The sequence below is a fragment of the Cyprinus carpio genome, chromosome B9, assembly GCF_018340385.1.
Source record: "Cyprinus carpio isolate SPL01 chromosome B9, ASM1834038v1, whole genome shotgun sequence".
Classification (NCBI taxonomy): Eukaryota; Metazoa; Chordata; class Actinopteri; order Cypriniformes; family Cyprinidae; genus Cyprinus; species Cyprinus carpio.
The window spans coordinates 13,771,976-13,789,999 of record NC_056605.1 but is presented as its reverse complement, the minus strand read 5'-3'; the positions used below and the strand labels follow the sequence as shown (position 1 = coordinate 13,789,999).

The 18,024-nt window shown below is 38.1% G+C and overlaps 1 protein-coding gene across 2 annotated transcripts in view; it reads left to right on the top strand.

Moving 5' to 3' along the window:
* Positions 1 to 18,024, top strand: part of LOC109096696 (immunoglobulin superfamily member 3-like) — a 134,900-nt gene that overhangs the window by 110,692 nt on the left and 6,184 nt on the right. For both annotated transcript variants that reach the window (XM_042731051.1, XM_042731052.1), the window contains exon 7: positions 15,923 to 16,333. In XM_042731051.1, coding sequence (XP_042586985.1) covers positions 15,923 to 16,333 — 411 coding nt within the window. The remainder of the gene's footprint in view (positions 1 to 15,922; positions 16,334 to 18,024) is intronic.

The window sequence follows — 18,024 nt, the reverse complement described above, 5'->3', positions numbered from 1 at the left end:
TACTTTCTACATTTTTGGAACCCTCCAGCCTCATGGAGAACATTGATGCAGAGGCAGTTTCGCAGATATGCCGCCTGTGTTTCCGAGTTAATAGGTGTGATTGCTTAATGCGGTCCTGGTGGATATTTGACATTTTGACATCATAAAGTTTTATCTAACAAACATTTCATAAACATAAACAAGCACAGCCCTGCTGTTGATGTTTACTTCATTACTGACATTTGAGAACGGCACTGATGGAGTCCCGGAGTGTCTCTGTCATCTTCTGTCTCTGAATACAGCCTCCTCCAGTCACTCACAGCTAGGACGCATCGGGGCGTTTGATTGGCTGTGAAGCTTTACAAAGAAATGAAGAGCGAGAGAGAGGCCTCTTCTGTAATCTCACTTACAGCTGCTCTGTTTATAGTCCAAAACTCTGAAGGGAATTAGCAGTTTTGTGTCATGTGTTCTCTTGGGAGCTTCTAATGGGTTTTTGGAGAAGCTGTTTTCTGTTCATGAGTAAAATAAGGTCTGTTAACATTACTTGAAGAGACTTCTACATTTTGTTCTACAACAAAATTTGAAGCCACTGTGTTTTTAGACAGTTAGCAAAAGTTTAGACTGTGACTACCTTAAAGATGTTTATACTGCTCAACAGTCTTTTTAAAGGAATAGTTAACCCAAAAATAAAGTCTTTCATCACTCATTCAACCCTCATGTTGTTCCAAACCTGTACGACTTGCTTTCTTCTGTGGAACATGAAAGAATGTGTGTTGTTTTGTCCATACGGTCAATTCAGTGGGGTCCAGTGTTGTTTTTATCGTATGGACAACAAAATATTCTTCAAAGTATCTTCTTTCATGTTCCACAGATCAACATGAGGGTGAGTGATAATGACATGAGTTTTAATTTTTGGATGAGCTATAACATAGTGTCTTACTTCAGTGTTAAATCCAAAACTTCTAAAAATCCATTTGAATTTAACACACAGATGTAACTGCGTAAGGCAAGGTTGCCCCATATCTTTTTTTAATAGCTACACAATTTTTAAGTTTTCATATTAAAGTCCTGTGAAGGGAATTTCTGTTGCTGGAATGGAATTAATTATTAGTCAACTGGCTGATGACACAGCATTGTTTCTAAGAGATACATCTCAGATCCCAAATGCTTTAACGTCTCTTTTATCTTTCTCAAATGCTTCTGGCCTTCTGCTTAATATGAATAAATGTGAGTTACTCCCGATTAAAAATGTGCTGCATCCTCTTTCTGCAATATTCCCATCAAAGAGAATGTCACGTATTTAGGAATCAAAATAATAAAAGATACTAAACTAAGATATTATAATTTTAACCCAATTATGAAGAAAAAAAAATTTAATCTTTGGTTATTAAGAGATCTATCTTTGAAAGGAAAGACTTTGTTTACTAAAGCGGAAGCTATCTCTAGATTATCCTATGCTACTTATTCCTTATTTGTAGATAAACCAACCTGTAAGTTGACTGATGTAATGTTGCTTAAATTTCTTTGGAAAAATAAAACTAGTTATATTAGAATATCTGTTATTTTAAATTCTTAGAATAAGGGCGGCATAGATTTTATTGACTTTGATTCTCTTAATATCACCTTCAGAATTAATTGGCTTAAACGTTTTCTCCACCATCAGTCTTCTATTTGGAGTGTAATCCCTCAATATGCATTAGGTGGTTTACATTTTTTATTAATCTGTAATTGTTTCATTAGTAAACTACCTATCAAACTTTACAGTTATCATCAGCAAATGCTTTTGGCTTGGAAACTTATTTACAAGCATAATTTCTCGCCACACAATTTTTTTTAATTTGGAACAATTGTAATATTTTACATAAGAGGAAATCCTTGTTTCTGGAAATTTGGTTCAGTAATTGGTTCCCTGCTCCGGGTGTGTGTTCATGGTGTGTGTGTGTGTGTGTTCACTGCTGTGTGTGTGCGCTTTAGATGGGTCAAATGAAGAGAACTAATTCTGAGTATGGGTCACCATACTTGGCTGTATGTCACTTCACTAATGGACTGTTGTTAGTGAACCAATTGTTTGACAATGATGGCAATTTGTTTAATTAGTCTGATTTTATTTTAAGATATCACTTTCATGTTCCTAGAAAAGTATTTAATACAGTTTTAAAGGCCATCTCTCTGGAAATGTGTATGCTTTTTAGAAATTATAACAGTGGCTCATTGATTTCTGTTATTGATTCTGATTGGCCAACATGTCTTTACGGTAGATTATATCACCACCTGTTGGCTTGGCATGCTCTTGACAGTGGTTATAGCATGCTTTAGCGTTTTCATGTGGACGGAGATTTTTTAAAAACGGAAGAAGGAAAAAAAGTTTATAAAAATACTATTATACGTGTGGACATGGCCTAACAGAACTGTGACAACAGAAAGTTATGTTTTGAACTTTTTGTCATTTCAGTCACTTCAAAATATCATCATTGGGTTAACATTTTTATGAAAGGATGAGAAATTTTATATTTTACATTTTTTTATAAAGTTTTGCCTTCACTAGTTAATTTTAAGTAGTCCTGCAGTCTTAAAATTGAATTTTTAAAAGTATGAATATTCTGTGTAATAATTATTGTGATCTTAAAATATGAGTTTAAAATAGATGATGTATAGCTTGTCAAGCCACAGAACTTCCCTTAAGTATTTCATGGCAGCTACCCATATGCTTCATAAACAATGTAGGAATTCATTTTCTCTGCTTTATCTTCATATCTGTTTGTGCTAGTTTTCTAAATGTTAAATACTTCTGGCTAAATGTTGCGAGCTGACATTTGGAGAAACAGGTTGCGTGGAGAAAATTCTCTGAAAGAAATGGAGACTGGAGTGGTGGTAATGATGTGTGAAAACATCATGCATCTGACTGAATGCATTATTGAGAGACATTAAATCATGTCTCCAGAAGTGCCTGTTTAATATGTATAAGGCAAAGCTCCTTCTCACTGCGTGAACGTGAGGAACAGAGAGGCTCAGTGCAAATGCAATAAATGAATAAGTTTTGCAAGGATGGCTTCATTCACACAGTGAAAACAAACACTACACATTCCTCATGGTTTGTAAAAGAAGTTTGCTCTGTGTGCTCAGGGAAGGTCTTGCATCTAGTAGTAAAAACGTGATGCTCATCTCGTCTCATAAGGCCGGTCTTGTCTATGCTTTAAAGCCTTTTTATTCATATTTAACACGTATGCCGGCTTGTGTGCATACCTCAGCACCATATGGAGTTCCTCACAGCACCATGGGAGCAGACTGGGGGGCTACATGTACACCAGTTGATTTTAGTCTCACAGCTCATGATGAGAAGAAACGTGAAGACATCACACAGTCTCTGAGTCTTTTCCCCAAACTATTCCTCCTCATGTTTCATTTTAATGAATAATAAAAAAAAAAAAATCAGTACCTTTAAAATAGCTCCTTTACACCAAGAGTTAAATGGCATGATGCACATTTCATCAAACATTAAGAACATTAACTGGAAAAATAAGGGGGCCAGCAAAGTGAAACACTGATGAAAAGCTAGTGCAGTCCATTCTAGTATGTATTACGTTCTCTGCTCACATGGAGACTCAGTCCAGTGGGCTGTTTACTTAAGATAATTAAGGAAGATTAACGTATGGTAATTTTTTCGGATTGTGATGTACATCCAAGTGATTCAAAAAAATTCAAAATGTAGAGCAGGTGCTTGGTTCTGTCCATTAGTTGTTGATGAGATGGAGGCAGATCTGAATGTGAACCTACAGTCAATTGTAAGAACTAGACAGGAGTAACGCTGATTAAATGATTGGTGAAGTTCACCAGAGAGAGTCATTTAACCAAAAGATTGAGTAACATGGTCAAAAAAAGGGTCACAAAAAGATCTGTAACATGCATTTCTAAAATACACAAATTTCCATTTCATTTTAGGCCAAAATTCTGTTTAGTACACTCATATCCCACCTGTCTTTGAAATATTGTCTTTATCTGGTAATGGTTGTCAGGTTGAAAAGTAATTGAGTTGGAAAATTTCCCCAATGTTCAGATTAAAGTTTGACCTAAATTAATTTTTCAGTGGCTAAATCTTGAACATATGGTCCAATCCTTCATTGCAGGTTGTTTGTGTTCTGCGTGATTCATTTGTGGTGTCAGACAGAGAACTAGTGGGATTATTTGAAGTATGGAAGAGATGGATGATTAATATAACAGGCTCTGAATGCTAATCATAGCACATACTCCAAGCACACTGACTCCAATGATTCATAGTTACCAGTGATAGTGCTTTTCTTGCTGCCTTCACACATTAAACAGTGTGTAAATTAAAGGACTCAAGTATGTGTTATCCTATAATTGCTTATCATGCTGATTTATTTCATTTTACTGGAAACCGAGTCTTCAATTTGAAATAATATTTAAATAATGCATGTAGGACGGTATTATGTTGTTTTTCTTCCAGAGACAAGGAAGATCTCAACATGAAGGCGAATTTGTGTTTGTGGATGTGTGTGTGTGTAGCCTGCGGGGTGTTTCTGGGGGCAGGAGTTGGCAGTGTTAGAGCCGGTGGTCTGGTGTGTGTGTGTGTGTGTGTGTGTGTGTGTGTGTGTGTGTGTGTGTGTGTGTGTGTGTGTGTGTGTGTGTGTGTGTTTACGGCTGTGGCCTGAGGAATGGTGTTTGGCACTGCTGTCAGTCACAGACACAGCTCTGGTGTGATAGCCAGCATTGATAGCTGGTTCTTCTCTGAGCTGGTGTGTTATCATGGTATCTTCAAAGATGTTAAACTGAGGTCCATCTGTCTGTGGAATTGGCAAGAAGCACTTTTTTCTCCCCTGAGAAACTTACATTTTATCTAGAATGATAAAACTGCAACACACACACACATTTTAAATATTTATGTGCATCCACATAAACTCCTACACTGGACAGTTGATCATTCCACCCTTCCTCCTGATGCATTCCTGTCGTAGATCCATGTACATAAGATGTGGGTTGTGAAGGTGGTATATGCGATTCAGTTTCATGGACGTATGAAGTTTCCGAGAGTAGGTTGTTTAAGGCGTTGCTCTGCGTTCATTAAGCTGTCCCTCTGTTCCACTTCTGCCACTAAATGAAACCGCGCCAGCAGGTTGATCTGAAGCCTTATGGCGTTGATATTCATCTTCAGTTAGTGTTCACGCTTTTTCTTAAATTAGAATTTCTGTGTCTTCAAGTGCAATAGAGGGAAACTCCTCTAGCTGTGATTTCATCAGAAATCCAGAGCGCTGATGACGAATCCACACACAAACAGCATCCCAGCAGGAGATGCAATGTGATTTTCTCATGTTTGAGCTCAACTTTAGAAATCTTTTTATATTTTTAAACTAGATTCGGCATTTAAATGTGAATTTTAGGGGTTGTTTTTCCTCCTCTGATTGCATTTGTGCTTTTATGGTGCATGTGGAATGCAATAAGATAACACGTTCATTTATGCCGATCTCGAGGGAAGCTGCCTAACCTTCCAATGTTGTGACACAATCTAATCTGTGTGTGTTAATACCAGTGGATGTGTCCTAATGGGACCATTCCCACTCCAGATTAATGAAGCAGTCAGATGTGGAATATGAACATTTTTTCATTAGTTTCTCAGCATAAACAGGATGAGAAATGGAACAGAAACTGGATTTAGTGTTGCCCTACATAGAATACTGAAACGAAAGAGTTCACCTACACACAACCAGATATAAAACGCATACTGTTTGCACATGCTTTCAACACAGAAAACAGATTGCCACAGTCAGAGCAGTTTTGAGTCTACATGCTGATATATTAGCTCTGTTCAAATCCAAACCTGGTGAGCTCCCTACCAAGACAGCATTTTAAGGCATCATGCTGTTTCAGCATTATTATTCTGCCTTCAAAGACATCTTCTTTTGGCCAATTTTGAAGTCAGCTGTGCCTGCAGCGTGTGTCCTTACCAGAGAACCCCACAATGCATTGCAGTGAGCTCAAATATACTTATTTTTCATTTAATACTGCAAAAATAATACTCATAAAAATGGCTCCATATCAGGTTCAGTATTTATGTGTTAGTTTTGTGCTAATCAGCATATCATATTGTTTGCATAAATCAGGACTGTAAGATAAAATATTACTGAAATGTTTCTTAAGCAGCAAACCAGCACATTAAAATGAATTCTGAAGAATCATGTGACAATCAAGACACTGACTCTGTTGATGTTTAACTGGGTTTTATCATTAAACATTCAAGCATATTTGCACACAACTAATTAGTTATCCTAACATTCGTTAACACACTGACGAACATGCTGTTTGCCCAAGGCCTTTGTAGTTATCGAAGCTTCATCTGCTGAGCATTACTTTCTGTTAGCCTACTTCTCACTGTGTTACTCGCTTCCCCCAGTAATCAGCCATGACTGGATCCAGCCAGCCAGTCTTACAGGAATATGTGTCACCAGACCCGAGGAGGTAGTCAGCTCAAAGCTTCCTCCTCTAGACACATCCTTACCTTCAGGATTATGCATGTGAAACAGAAGGAGAAGACCGCGCTGTGGTTTTATGGCTCAGTCATCAGATTTTAAACAGCTTCCTCTTATCTTAGTTGCTCTAGCAAGTACTCCACAGTGCTTCCTTGCATTATGTTATTGTTTGATGTCGAGATGCATGTTATTAGCTTGAAAGCAAATCAAAGGGTTATAATTAACAAACAATCAATATTAGCTTCCTTCCCCTCTCTCTCTTTCTCTCATTCACTCTTGTACCCGGTTCTGCTGAAACTCTTTCTCATTAATACAGTGCTGTCCCAGTGGCCCTTGTTAAAGTGCTAAGTGTCTTTTACATAAATGGGTCCTGGCAGTGACGGATCAATGCTCTCTCACACCTGTCTTACCTAGTGGGCACCAGTCATCCTGCCCGCTGATGGCTCTCACTATGCTTGTAATTGACGGCATCTGAATTGTCATGGAGAAGCGCTGTCTCTATGTCCCATGGATGGATCTCTGCTGTCCATCTTCATTAGGAGCACAGTGTTCCAGCATGCACCACAATCTCCCTCCAGGGCACAGAGGATTTATCAACCTCTCTCTGTCCCACACATTCTCTGTTTCTCCTTTCATGAGACCCTGTAGCTTCGAGTTCTCGTAGTCTCCTCGGTCTGTTTTGAACCTCCTCGTCCATCCCACTGTACCCCACTAAACTAAACAAGTTCACCTGTCCAGATGAACAGCAGGTGTTTTGTGTCTCCAAGAAACCTCCTGCTTTCAGAGGAGAACCGCCTTATTCACAGCCTGCATGGTGACACTTTCTGTGCCTAATTTCACTGCTACTGTACATGATGTGACCTACAATGGTGGTCCTCTCTGGTATGGAGTTTCATTGCCTGCATAGTCTTCTGCAGTGTGAGATGTAGTGTAGCCGTGTTGATCAGTGTCTTGTGAGCCACAATTTTATTCCAAGTGCTAAAAGGAGAGCAGCAAGAAAAGGAAGCCATCATCAAAAGGCAAGATATGATTTTGTTTGGCCTCCAAGTAGCATCTAGATGCTCAATTTCATGAAAGGAAGCAGCTTTTAAAGTGGCCAGCTTCTGACTCTGTAACAACAAGCGCCTTTAGGCAGATGGAAGAGGTTTTAAGATCAAATCAAATGCATTTATTTAGTAGCAATTTGTTTGAATCATACTGCAAAGTGGCCTTATTAACACTTGTGGGTGAGTATGTGTGTGTATATGCAGTATGTATATTTGTGAGTGTGTGTGAGAGTTTTTTAGGTTTTTTAAAAAAGACTCCTCTGTTCTATGACTGCATTTATTTGATCAGAAAAACAGTAATATTCTGAAATATTATTACCATTTAAATAATTTAAAAATGTAATTTGTTTTCAATAATGGCAAAGCTGAATTTTCGTTAGTTTCCTGTAATATGTACAAGTAGAGTACATATTAAAATTTGTCATTTGCCCTGTATCTGTGTACATGCTGCTCCCTTAGGTTCCTTTAGATGTCCAACAGAGCTAGTCAAGAGGCTGATGGAAGTCTTACAGCACTACAGTTCATCTTATTCATCAATATATAGCATTATAATGCTCAGTCGTTAATCTTGCTTTTAGAGCTATTTCAGTTAGTCGGCAGTACTACTTGGATGTTCTGGTTTGATTAAAAGTGATACTTGGCCTGACAAATCTGAGAAGCACTGATCTACAGTATTCTCTAGACTGTATCCCAGGAGCCTTTATGTAGAGCACCTTATATTCCTCCCAGAGCCCATAAGCTCTTTGCTCCTAATTCAATCATTAGAGTTTTGTGTGCTCCCTTATTTTCCATCCCAGTGCCCAGGCAATATACCTTACTCCATGATATTCACTGACACAATGTAAGATTGATGAAGCACATTTGTTTCTGAAGCATTCATATCCAAAACCATTTCATATGGGTTTGGTAATTAATTAGTTCTGAAGTGATGCTCAAGGTCAAAATATAGGACACTGTCTGCCACCTGATTCACAGAGAACCCCTTCAGTACACACAAACTCACACCCACCTGCACTCTGGCTCTTCTAAAACCTCATGAACTGCCTACACAGATAGCATTTTAAGCAGCACAGGTTCATTGAAAAACCTGCATCTCCCTACATTTTTGCAAAACCCCCAAAATGTACCTATGCATACAATTCACTGCAGTTTCCAGCTAAATTGAACATCCTTTTTTTTTTTTTTTTTTTTTATTAGAGTATTATAGTATTGCATTTTAAACGTTCCATCAAAGCCCCAACATCTTTTGAAATTAATTATTTGTTTTCTGTGCAACTTAAATGAGGTGTGCTATTTGTATGATGCTTAAATGGATAGTTCACCCAAAAAATTACAATTCTGTCTTTTACTCACCCTCATGTCCTTCCAAACCCGTAAGACCTTCGTTCATCTTCTGAACACATATTAAGATATTTTTATTGAAATCCGAGAGCTTTCTGACCCTCTATAGACAGAAATGTAACTGACAGGTTCAAGGCCCAGAAAGGTAGTAAGGGCATCATCAAAATAGTCAATGTGTCTTCACTGGTTCAACGGAAATGTTATGAAGCTACAAAAACACTTTGTGCGTAAAGAAAACAACAATAACTTTTTAATTTTTTATTTTTTTATTTCTTCTCTTCCATGTCAGTCGAGTACCACAACACATGATAGTTAGACAACAAGGCATCTCTCTAAACATGTTTGGAAATTTTAACTGATGGGGCTTGAAATGTCATTTTGCATATTTAAAAAAAATATATATTTTAACTCATACGCATTTTTTGGACCACTTGTAAACACTTTTAAATATATGTCCTTGATTATCACCAGTGCTTCTTCAAGCTGTCTGTAATAATAACTCCTCATCCGTAACTCTTCCCTGCCTGCATGCATAAACACACTTCATAGAATTTTTAATCAAAGTCTCTGAGGATGTCACTCATCTTTTTCAAAAAAATTAACTCACTCAGTGAGCTCCCTAGCTAATGTTACTTGACTTCCTCACTCTTCAGTTGCTGTAATGTTTTTGTTCCTTTTTAACTTTTTGCGCGAGTTGTTTTTGCTGATTTTTTGCTAATGATACATATGAGGCTCTGAGTGCAAAACAACAGAAAGGCCTGTGTGTAAAATGACGAGAGCATTAAACAGATGCTATTCAGCCACATTGCTCGCAAGACACTCGCTCTGGCCAAAAGAAAACATTGGATTTAGTTGAATGCATCTCTCTGTGCATATAAACACATGCTACGTATGCCCACCAGCAGACCACAGTATACTTACTGTATGCTTGCTGATAGCACACAGCAATCCCAGAGTTCCCTGACAACCACACAGAGCTGTTTTTGTTGCATCACAGACCAGAACCCGCACATATGTCGTAAGGTAAGGGAGGGGGGACACGTCTCAGTGGAAGTTGTAAAATTAAAGCAGGGAGGAGGCACACGACACACAGGGCTCATCTGTGGACTCCCTGCCCGAGCACAGATCCACATAATTACAATATAGCCCTAATTGCATTGTAGAAGACTGCTGGAAATCCTTCTGCAACACAAAGGAATCAGAGATGTATCGGCCTCATTAGCATAGATATTAGGCTCCCATTATGTTTTTGTAGCAGACGGAGGGCAGCAGTGCTCAAGCCCCATTCTTCACTGTGCAAGGCGGATCTGCTTAAACTGCTCTCCTGAGGGAACACAGCCTCCCACCCCTCAAAAAAAACACACACACACACACACAATCTGTTTCACTGGGATTAAGCACATTTCAGAACGTTAATATGACACATTTCAGGCTCTGTTGCTTGGATTAACAGTTAGAAGAGCTCATGGAAGAGCAGTCAAGCTTGGAGCTCTAAGCCGGCCTTCAATGTGCTTGTGTTAGTGCTGCGTAAAAAAGAAACATGTTTTTTGATGTGTTTTCAACTGAAAGTCACTTACTCCACTCCACAGTCCATAATTTCACTTTTCCTCTCATTTTGACTCGTTTTCAACTTCTCTCTGTTCAAAGTGAGCAGCTCTTCTGCCATTTTGCGATTCAACGATTACCTCTTAATATAACTACATGGTTTGCTCACTTCCTGATTCTCTTTTTTCCCCTTTTTAAAGTATGTTATGCTTTTTTCCCCCTTCTCTCAGTTCTTCTATCCCTTTCAGGTACTCCTCTGTCTGCTCTTTCCATCTCTGATGATTATCCACCTCCACTTGTCATTGCTCCACTTAAAGCCACTTACATCTGCAAGGCAGTTAATGGATCTCCTCTTTCCCCCTTTAAAAAAAGAGAGCGCTCCAAAAAGTCTTTTATGTTTACAGGTACACCTCAACCATTTCTCAGTCTCCACTCGTGCTCGGGCAAATAGACGTGCTTGTGGAACTCATAAATATGCATAAACTGGGATATTATTATGTTGTAAGTGATTGACAGTGATAAGGACTCTTCTTCTGTCAGTGGGGGTTGAAATTAGCAGCTACCAATTAACTGTTCTTCCCTAATGACTGCTTGTGTTTTTGTGTCATCAACAGAACTCTTGAAAGATTGCTGCTTTAATAATGGAATAAGAAATACTTAGTGGCATAGATCCCATTCTCATCGCAGGTCACATAAATGTTATTTTTAGTCTTTTGTCCTGTTTTTTTTTTTTTTTTCTTCCTCCAGTATGTCACTTCCCAGACTTTCACGACCCTACAAATGCTGATTCAGTATGTTCAATCAGCAAAAACGAGCTCCGCAGATGCCAAAAGACACAGCTCTGAAACACTGATCTGACAAAACCGAATAAAGTGTCTGCTACCATCTGTTGGTGTGGTGTGAATCACCCTTTACTGTATTTTACTAGCCAAGGGTAGAGCCATTTTCTTGATTCGATGTGCATCATGTCTTTGGTCCACTGTAAATCGGTAATCAACATTCGAGCATGTGATATGTTGTTTCCTATGTTTGGGATTCTAGTATAATTACATTTTGAATGCCGTTTCTGACCTTACTCAACAACTCCTGTTTGTTTTTGAGTCTAATACATTTTTTACCTGCTCTATCCTTCAATGATAATCTTTTTGCAAATCCTCCATTATGTTTGACATTCAGAAAACAATCTACTGTGTACTGTTCAGATTAGACTAAAATGATCAGGACGTTGTTAAAAATACATTTAAGACCGATGTACAGAGTGGAAGGTGCTACACCCAGTCAGGAACAGCATAAGATTTGTTAAAATTACATATGTGACCCTGAAACACAAAACCAGTCATAAGTCACACGGGTATATTTGTCGCAATAGCCAACAATACAATTTTTTTCCCATTCATTTCTCCTCTTTCCTTTCTACCTCACTGTGACTGAGTGGGCAACATTTATTGCCTTTGCAATAAATCCGAGCCTCTGACAAAGCTCTGGCAGTGTCAGAAATGTAGTGTGGCATTCATGCTGCGTGACTGCTCCTACAAGCTGTACATTCTGACTTTTACCCAAGATCTCACTGGGAACATATTGTTCAGGCTTTAGTTTTAGTAAATGCTTTTTTTGGACTAGCAAAGACATTTTGTTTGCTCATTTATAGAATGTTTTGATAGCACAAACTTTTTTTTATTCCTCATGATGTGGCCACTTTAAAATCTCCAGTGCATATGGATGTCACTGGAATAAATGTTTTCTTAATGTAATAAATAAATGTTTTGTGTTTCTTGATGGGAAGGCTGCATTATCTTTGGAGATTGTGTCATCAATAAATAAACCAAATAAAAGCGTCTTTATCTCGGCAGCACAGCGTGTTGGTAATTAACTGGGGCTAACAAATTGGACACACGCAGGAGGAGGGAATGCAGCTCGCTGTCTTCTTAGAAAATCACAAAATCACAAAACATTTTCTCTGTTTGCTTTTTCCGCTGCCAACCTCCCCCTCCGCACCTCCTCGCCCTCCATCTGAGAGCCGTCACAAACTGCCTCTAATCAAGCTCTGAGCTGTTTAAAATGTGCTGCTTGATTTGCTTCATTTTTGCAGTCTCTCTTACTCTCCCATCTTTCTTTTCCCTCTCTCACTTACCATACATTTATTGATTTTCCTAATTCGATTATACAAAAAAAATGAAATGGCTTGCAGTTTTGTCAAGAACAAATATCTTGTTTAATTAGAGTCAGAGTCAGAGAGGATTCTGTCAGAATTTAATTGGCCGCCTTCCTTTATTAGGACACATCGAGGAGACCCTCCGAAGGATTCAGACCTAGTAAGGGTAACCCTAAAAGCAAGTGAATGATGGAAAACCCATGTAAGAGTATGCATAACTATGGCTAATATGAGTGGCGAGATAATCTTATCTGCTGCAACTCTTGGGAGCTAATGAAAGGATAGCTGCTCCTATAGGACAAAAAGTACAAAGACCAATGGACCTCATTTCCGTCTTGTCAAAGGCTCCCTGCTCTGCTCATTTTCTTTATTAGAAAATTGAATGGGGGAAGAGAGCGAGTGGAGCATCAGTCCTCCGCTCCAATCCACTTATGCATCATGCTGAAAGAAAAGCATTGACAAGCAGTGAGCTTGAATCAGAGAAGGCAAATGTTTCCAATCATATTCGCTGTATTGCTTTTTCTGTTGCCCACAAGACTTAACTGTGTCTCAGCTTTGAGCTGCTGTGCACAAATTTTCTCTGATTTCAAAGCCTCTGTGAATAACCTTATGCAAATCTGAGCAATATTGCATGATTGTATTTAATTGTGCAGCAGTGCTCGAGTCAAACAACAATATTAGGTATTTTGAAAATGGCACCGTGTTTGTAAACATGATTTTCTGAATATCATGTAACGCTGAATGCACCTGTGATCGGTGATGTGATCAGCCACAAACAAATTCAGTAAAGAAAACTTGTAAAAGATTCAACTCGCAGACAGAGTTTTAAGCAACTGGCGTTAAAGGAAAGTGTAGTTTGCTTTCCTGTGTTTACGTATTTCCTGTGGAAGCAGGAAGCTTGAGTGTGGTGTATCAAAGAGCTTTTCATCTTCTTATAATCTCAACACATTAAGGTTAAAATAGGCGTCGAGGTCATGAAAAAATTTACAGATAAGTGGTATTGTAAATGTTAACCGCATATATCTGCTTAAAGTGAATTTAAAACATTGATCAGTACACTAGCACATAAATGGCTTCAGAGCTAAACTACATGAACTAAAAGCCACATAACTAAATTTGATTTCATGGGGTCTTTAATTCCTGACATCTCTTTTCCAGCCTTTGTTTTCTGTCAAAACCGGAGAAATTAGAAAAGAAAAAGAAAAAACTAAGAAATCTGTTGTGTGGAAATCCCATCTATTGGTGGTTCTGCTTTAGAGGATTGAAGAGTCATTCTCCTGCGATTAGCTGCTAGCTCTAAAGGGTTCTGTAGAGATTCCCTATGGAATGACTGCCAGCGCTTTGAGAGCATCTTTAGTGTGCACCCAACCAGTAATGTTTTATGTCTGAGGGCACACAAGATGCCATTTTTCATTTACAGGATAAATGCCTGTTAGCAGTGTCAAAAACTACTAAAGTTTATGTACATTTTTGTCAATTTAAATCACATTCGGGCCCACTGCAGCTTCTGAATGCACTCTTTATGTGTATCCTGAAAACTGCAGGTCAGTGAAAATACACAACTGTTTTTGAAGTCTCCTATAAGTCACAAAGAATGCACTGAAATGTTATTACAATTTAAAAGAACTGTTTTCTATTTTAATATATTTTAAATTTTATTTATTTCTGTGATGGCAAAGCTACATTATCAACATTATAACTTTGTCACAAGTGACTTTGATTCTCATAGTGATCTCTCTCTCTTTTTTTAAAGAGCTAAATTAGCAGTTAGTTAGCTGGCTTTATGCCAACAAGCAACTGATCTAGTACAACTACCATCAACAACTGAAGGGACACAGACACTCATTCTTGTCAATTTTGTTGGAGTCTTCTGTTTTGAAGCTGAACTGTGGGGAGATATTTACTCTGACAGCCCTGCAGGAGTGAACAAAGCTCATTGTGCAGTGTGACAATTTAATTTTAGAAACTCTTGGTCTGATAGCATGTACAATGACAACAGTATGTCAGCAGACAGTGGTATTACTGCAGACACACAGCCGTCACATCAAATACAATTGTGATCATTAATATTTGTCATAGATTTCTCTGCTTTTTATTTATTTTTTAGTGGTTTGTGTGTGGATTTTAAGAATATGAAATATGGTAAATCAAAAGCCTAAATTGAGGAACAATTGCTTTGTGGTTTTATTTTTTATAAATCTTAAAAAACTTTAGAGAAACTGTTAAATCGGTGAGATTTGACATTATACAATTGAGTTGAGGAGCTTTGCTGCAGGGATTGGGTTTCTGGCCTGCTGGTCAGAAGCATAAGAGTGCTCAAGCCACTGTTATTCACCGAGAAGGTCCAGGCTTAGGGATGAATCAGGGGACTTTGCTAGAAGTGCAGAAATGCGTGATGGGGATTACTGGAGCCAAAGTGTCAGTGGAAAATTGGATTTTTAGCAAAGAGCCATTAAAGCAGGAAAAACAGAATGTGAAGTTTCACAGATGCTCATTAATTTGAGGTAATAAAAGATGTAAAAGAAACAATCATATGAAGTCCCACCAATTTTGTCATTTGTTGGTAAAAGGCACTGTATGTGTGGGTTGAGGAGTAATGCAGTGGCATATGTTTAATGCGTTTGAAAGTGTGCCTGAACTGTTTGCACATTCTCATGCCAAATAACAGGGCCACACATGAAGGACATCTGCTCTCTTTACTTTTGAATGCTTCTCTGTTGCACATATCTAATGATTTACATTTGTAAGTATGTAAGACCTTTTATTTGCAGGTGTGAAAGTGTGTCTCCCATCATCATTGTGTCTTCCTGAGCTCTTGTGGTGCCCATAAATCCACTCATGGTGTGAAATATGGTGTCACACCTGACGCACCTGTAGTACTCCAATATGCATGCCCAGGATCCCCCAGCCCTGCTCCTTCAAGAATTATTCTAATGTCTTATTTCTTCCAGATCTACAGTAAAACAAGCGATTCCAGCACTCCCTCAGCAACTTAGTAAATATCCATTCTGGTTAAAGGCCTATTCACACCAGAAAGAAACAGTGGATTCCTATGGATATTATTTTCAAAGTGCACTTTTTTATAAGTGTACTTAAGGTCGTTAAGAAACATGAAAGTATACTTTTAAGTGGCCTTTTAATTCATTAATATATTCTCTTCAAGGACAGTTTTTTTAAATATACTTTTAATGTTTAAATTACAAGTACACATTTAGTGCAATTAATTGTGCTTTTTTTTATTACAAAGGTACTCACAGACAAGAATATCTGTCTGCCAACAGACAGAAGTGTCTTTTTAATGTATTTGGTCTAAATAGTCTGTAAATCTTGGTATTCATTGTTCTAACTTTTCCCCTTTTTGCTTTCTCCTCCTTTAGTAAGTAAACTGAAGGTGCACAAGTCCAACCAGAGTCTGCAGTTTCTGGAGGACAGTCGGGTGCGTGTCAACTGCTCCATCACCTCTCAAACCAGCCCGGACTCTCAGCATGCTGTGCTGTGGTACGCCCGGAAGGCTGAGGTAGGAGAGCCGGATGAGCTGCTGTTGAAGATCGAACACTCTGGAGCATTTGAGTATGGAGCGTACGCAGAGGAGGAGCGTCTCCGCAGCCGTGTGCAGTCAGAGAGGCTCTCTCCTCGCCTCTACGGGCTTACCTTGCACCGTGCCGAGACCAGCGACTCTGGAACATACTACTGCCTTGTGGAGGAGTGGCTCATGGACCCTGATGGACTCTGGTATCGCCTGGCACAAGACTCCTCCGGCTTCACACATGTGGCTGTGAGACAGCCAGGTAAGAATGTTTGCTTATCAAATGGATGTATATATGTACTTGTATTTAAATGTATATTTACAGTATCTTTGTCCCACATTTAGTTTTCAAAATTTTATTGCATATTTTAAATAAATTAATACTTTTATTAAGCAAGGATGTGCAGGATTAAATTAAACAAATGTGACTTAAAGACATTTATAATGTTACAAAAAAAATCTCTTTCAAATAAATGCATTTCAAATAAATGTTTTTTTTTTTTTGTTTTTACTTCGTAGTTATCAAAGAATCTTGGAAAAAATGTATCATGGTTTCTACAAGTGCAACTGTTTTCAACATTTTTAATAATAAGAAGAAACATTGCTATAAGAAATATTAGAATGATTTCTGAATCTGATCATGTGACACTGAAGACTGTAATGACCGAAAATTCAGCTTTGCAGTCACTAAAATAAATTGCATTTAAAATATTAAAAAGATAAAATATATAAGCGGAATATAAAATATATTAAAAAGACATTTCACATTATTAACCTACTGTTCCTCTTCTGAATAAATGCAGCTTTGGTGAACATAAAATACTTTTTTCAAAAACTTTGAAATATGTTCTAAACTTTTAAACAATATGTATGTTACACATTTGGTGTTTTGTATTTTTTTCTTTTTTTATATGTAATAAATTTTCTCCATTTAGTTTATTGTTTTTTTTTTCGCTAGAAAATGAGAAAAATACACCAATTAGTGTTTTAGTGGTTTTCTGCAAATAAATGCTCTAAATGACAGGATGTTTATTTGGAATTTGGGAGAAATATTGTCAGTAGTTTATAAAATTAAACAAAAATGTTAATTGTACTCTAATGCATACCAATAAATAGTAAAAACAGAGAAATTAATAATTTTTCAGTGTTATCTTAAAAATTTTTTTTCCAGAGCTGTATATTTATTTTGGAATCAGGATTGCAGAACCCCCAAACCCCCCCAACCCAAAAAAAAAAATAAAATAAATAAAATAATAATAATAATAATAAAAATAAAAAATAGATTAATGATCAACATTTTCTAAAGGTTTTTCTGAAGAATTCTCTGGTCCTGTTTTGTATCTTGTTAATAGAAAGTGCTGTACAGTATTTACAATGGCACCCAACTAGCCGAGTTGGCCTTTATTCCTATAGCAGACTCTGAAGCCTTTGAGATTCAGTTGTAGGTGTGTGTAGCAGTCCCATGGGCTTACCAGGCCATCTGGCATGAGAGGATCGGAAAGAGCAGCATGAAAACATTCTCCCCCTGAGACCACCGTGGAGCGCAGCCATCCTGAGCTCATGTCTGCCCAAACTGAATCATTCATCAGCATGTGTGTATTTATGAGAGGAAGACATAAAGAGAGACAGGGGCTTTGTACGCGTGACTCCTCAAACGTAAGCGCACAGCATATCAGCCCTTCAGGGAGCCCCCACCACATGGGTCACAGACCTTAGCACTCACAGTGCAGGTGGCGAGGGAGCGTCAGAACCTCATAACAGACACAATCACGGCCGCTGGAGCCCAGAGGCTTTACTCATGAAGCCCATCTGAGTGCCACACATCTGCTGCTCCTTTATTCACCCTGCGCAACCACCCGTGAAGACCCCTGCTGCAAACCGCCTTGGCTATTCATCTGTCTGTCCCCCTTTTGCAGATAATGTCCACTTTCTCCTGTAACATCATGACATCAT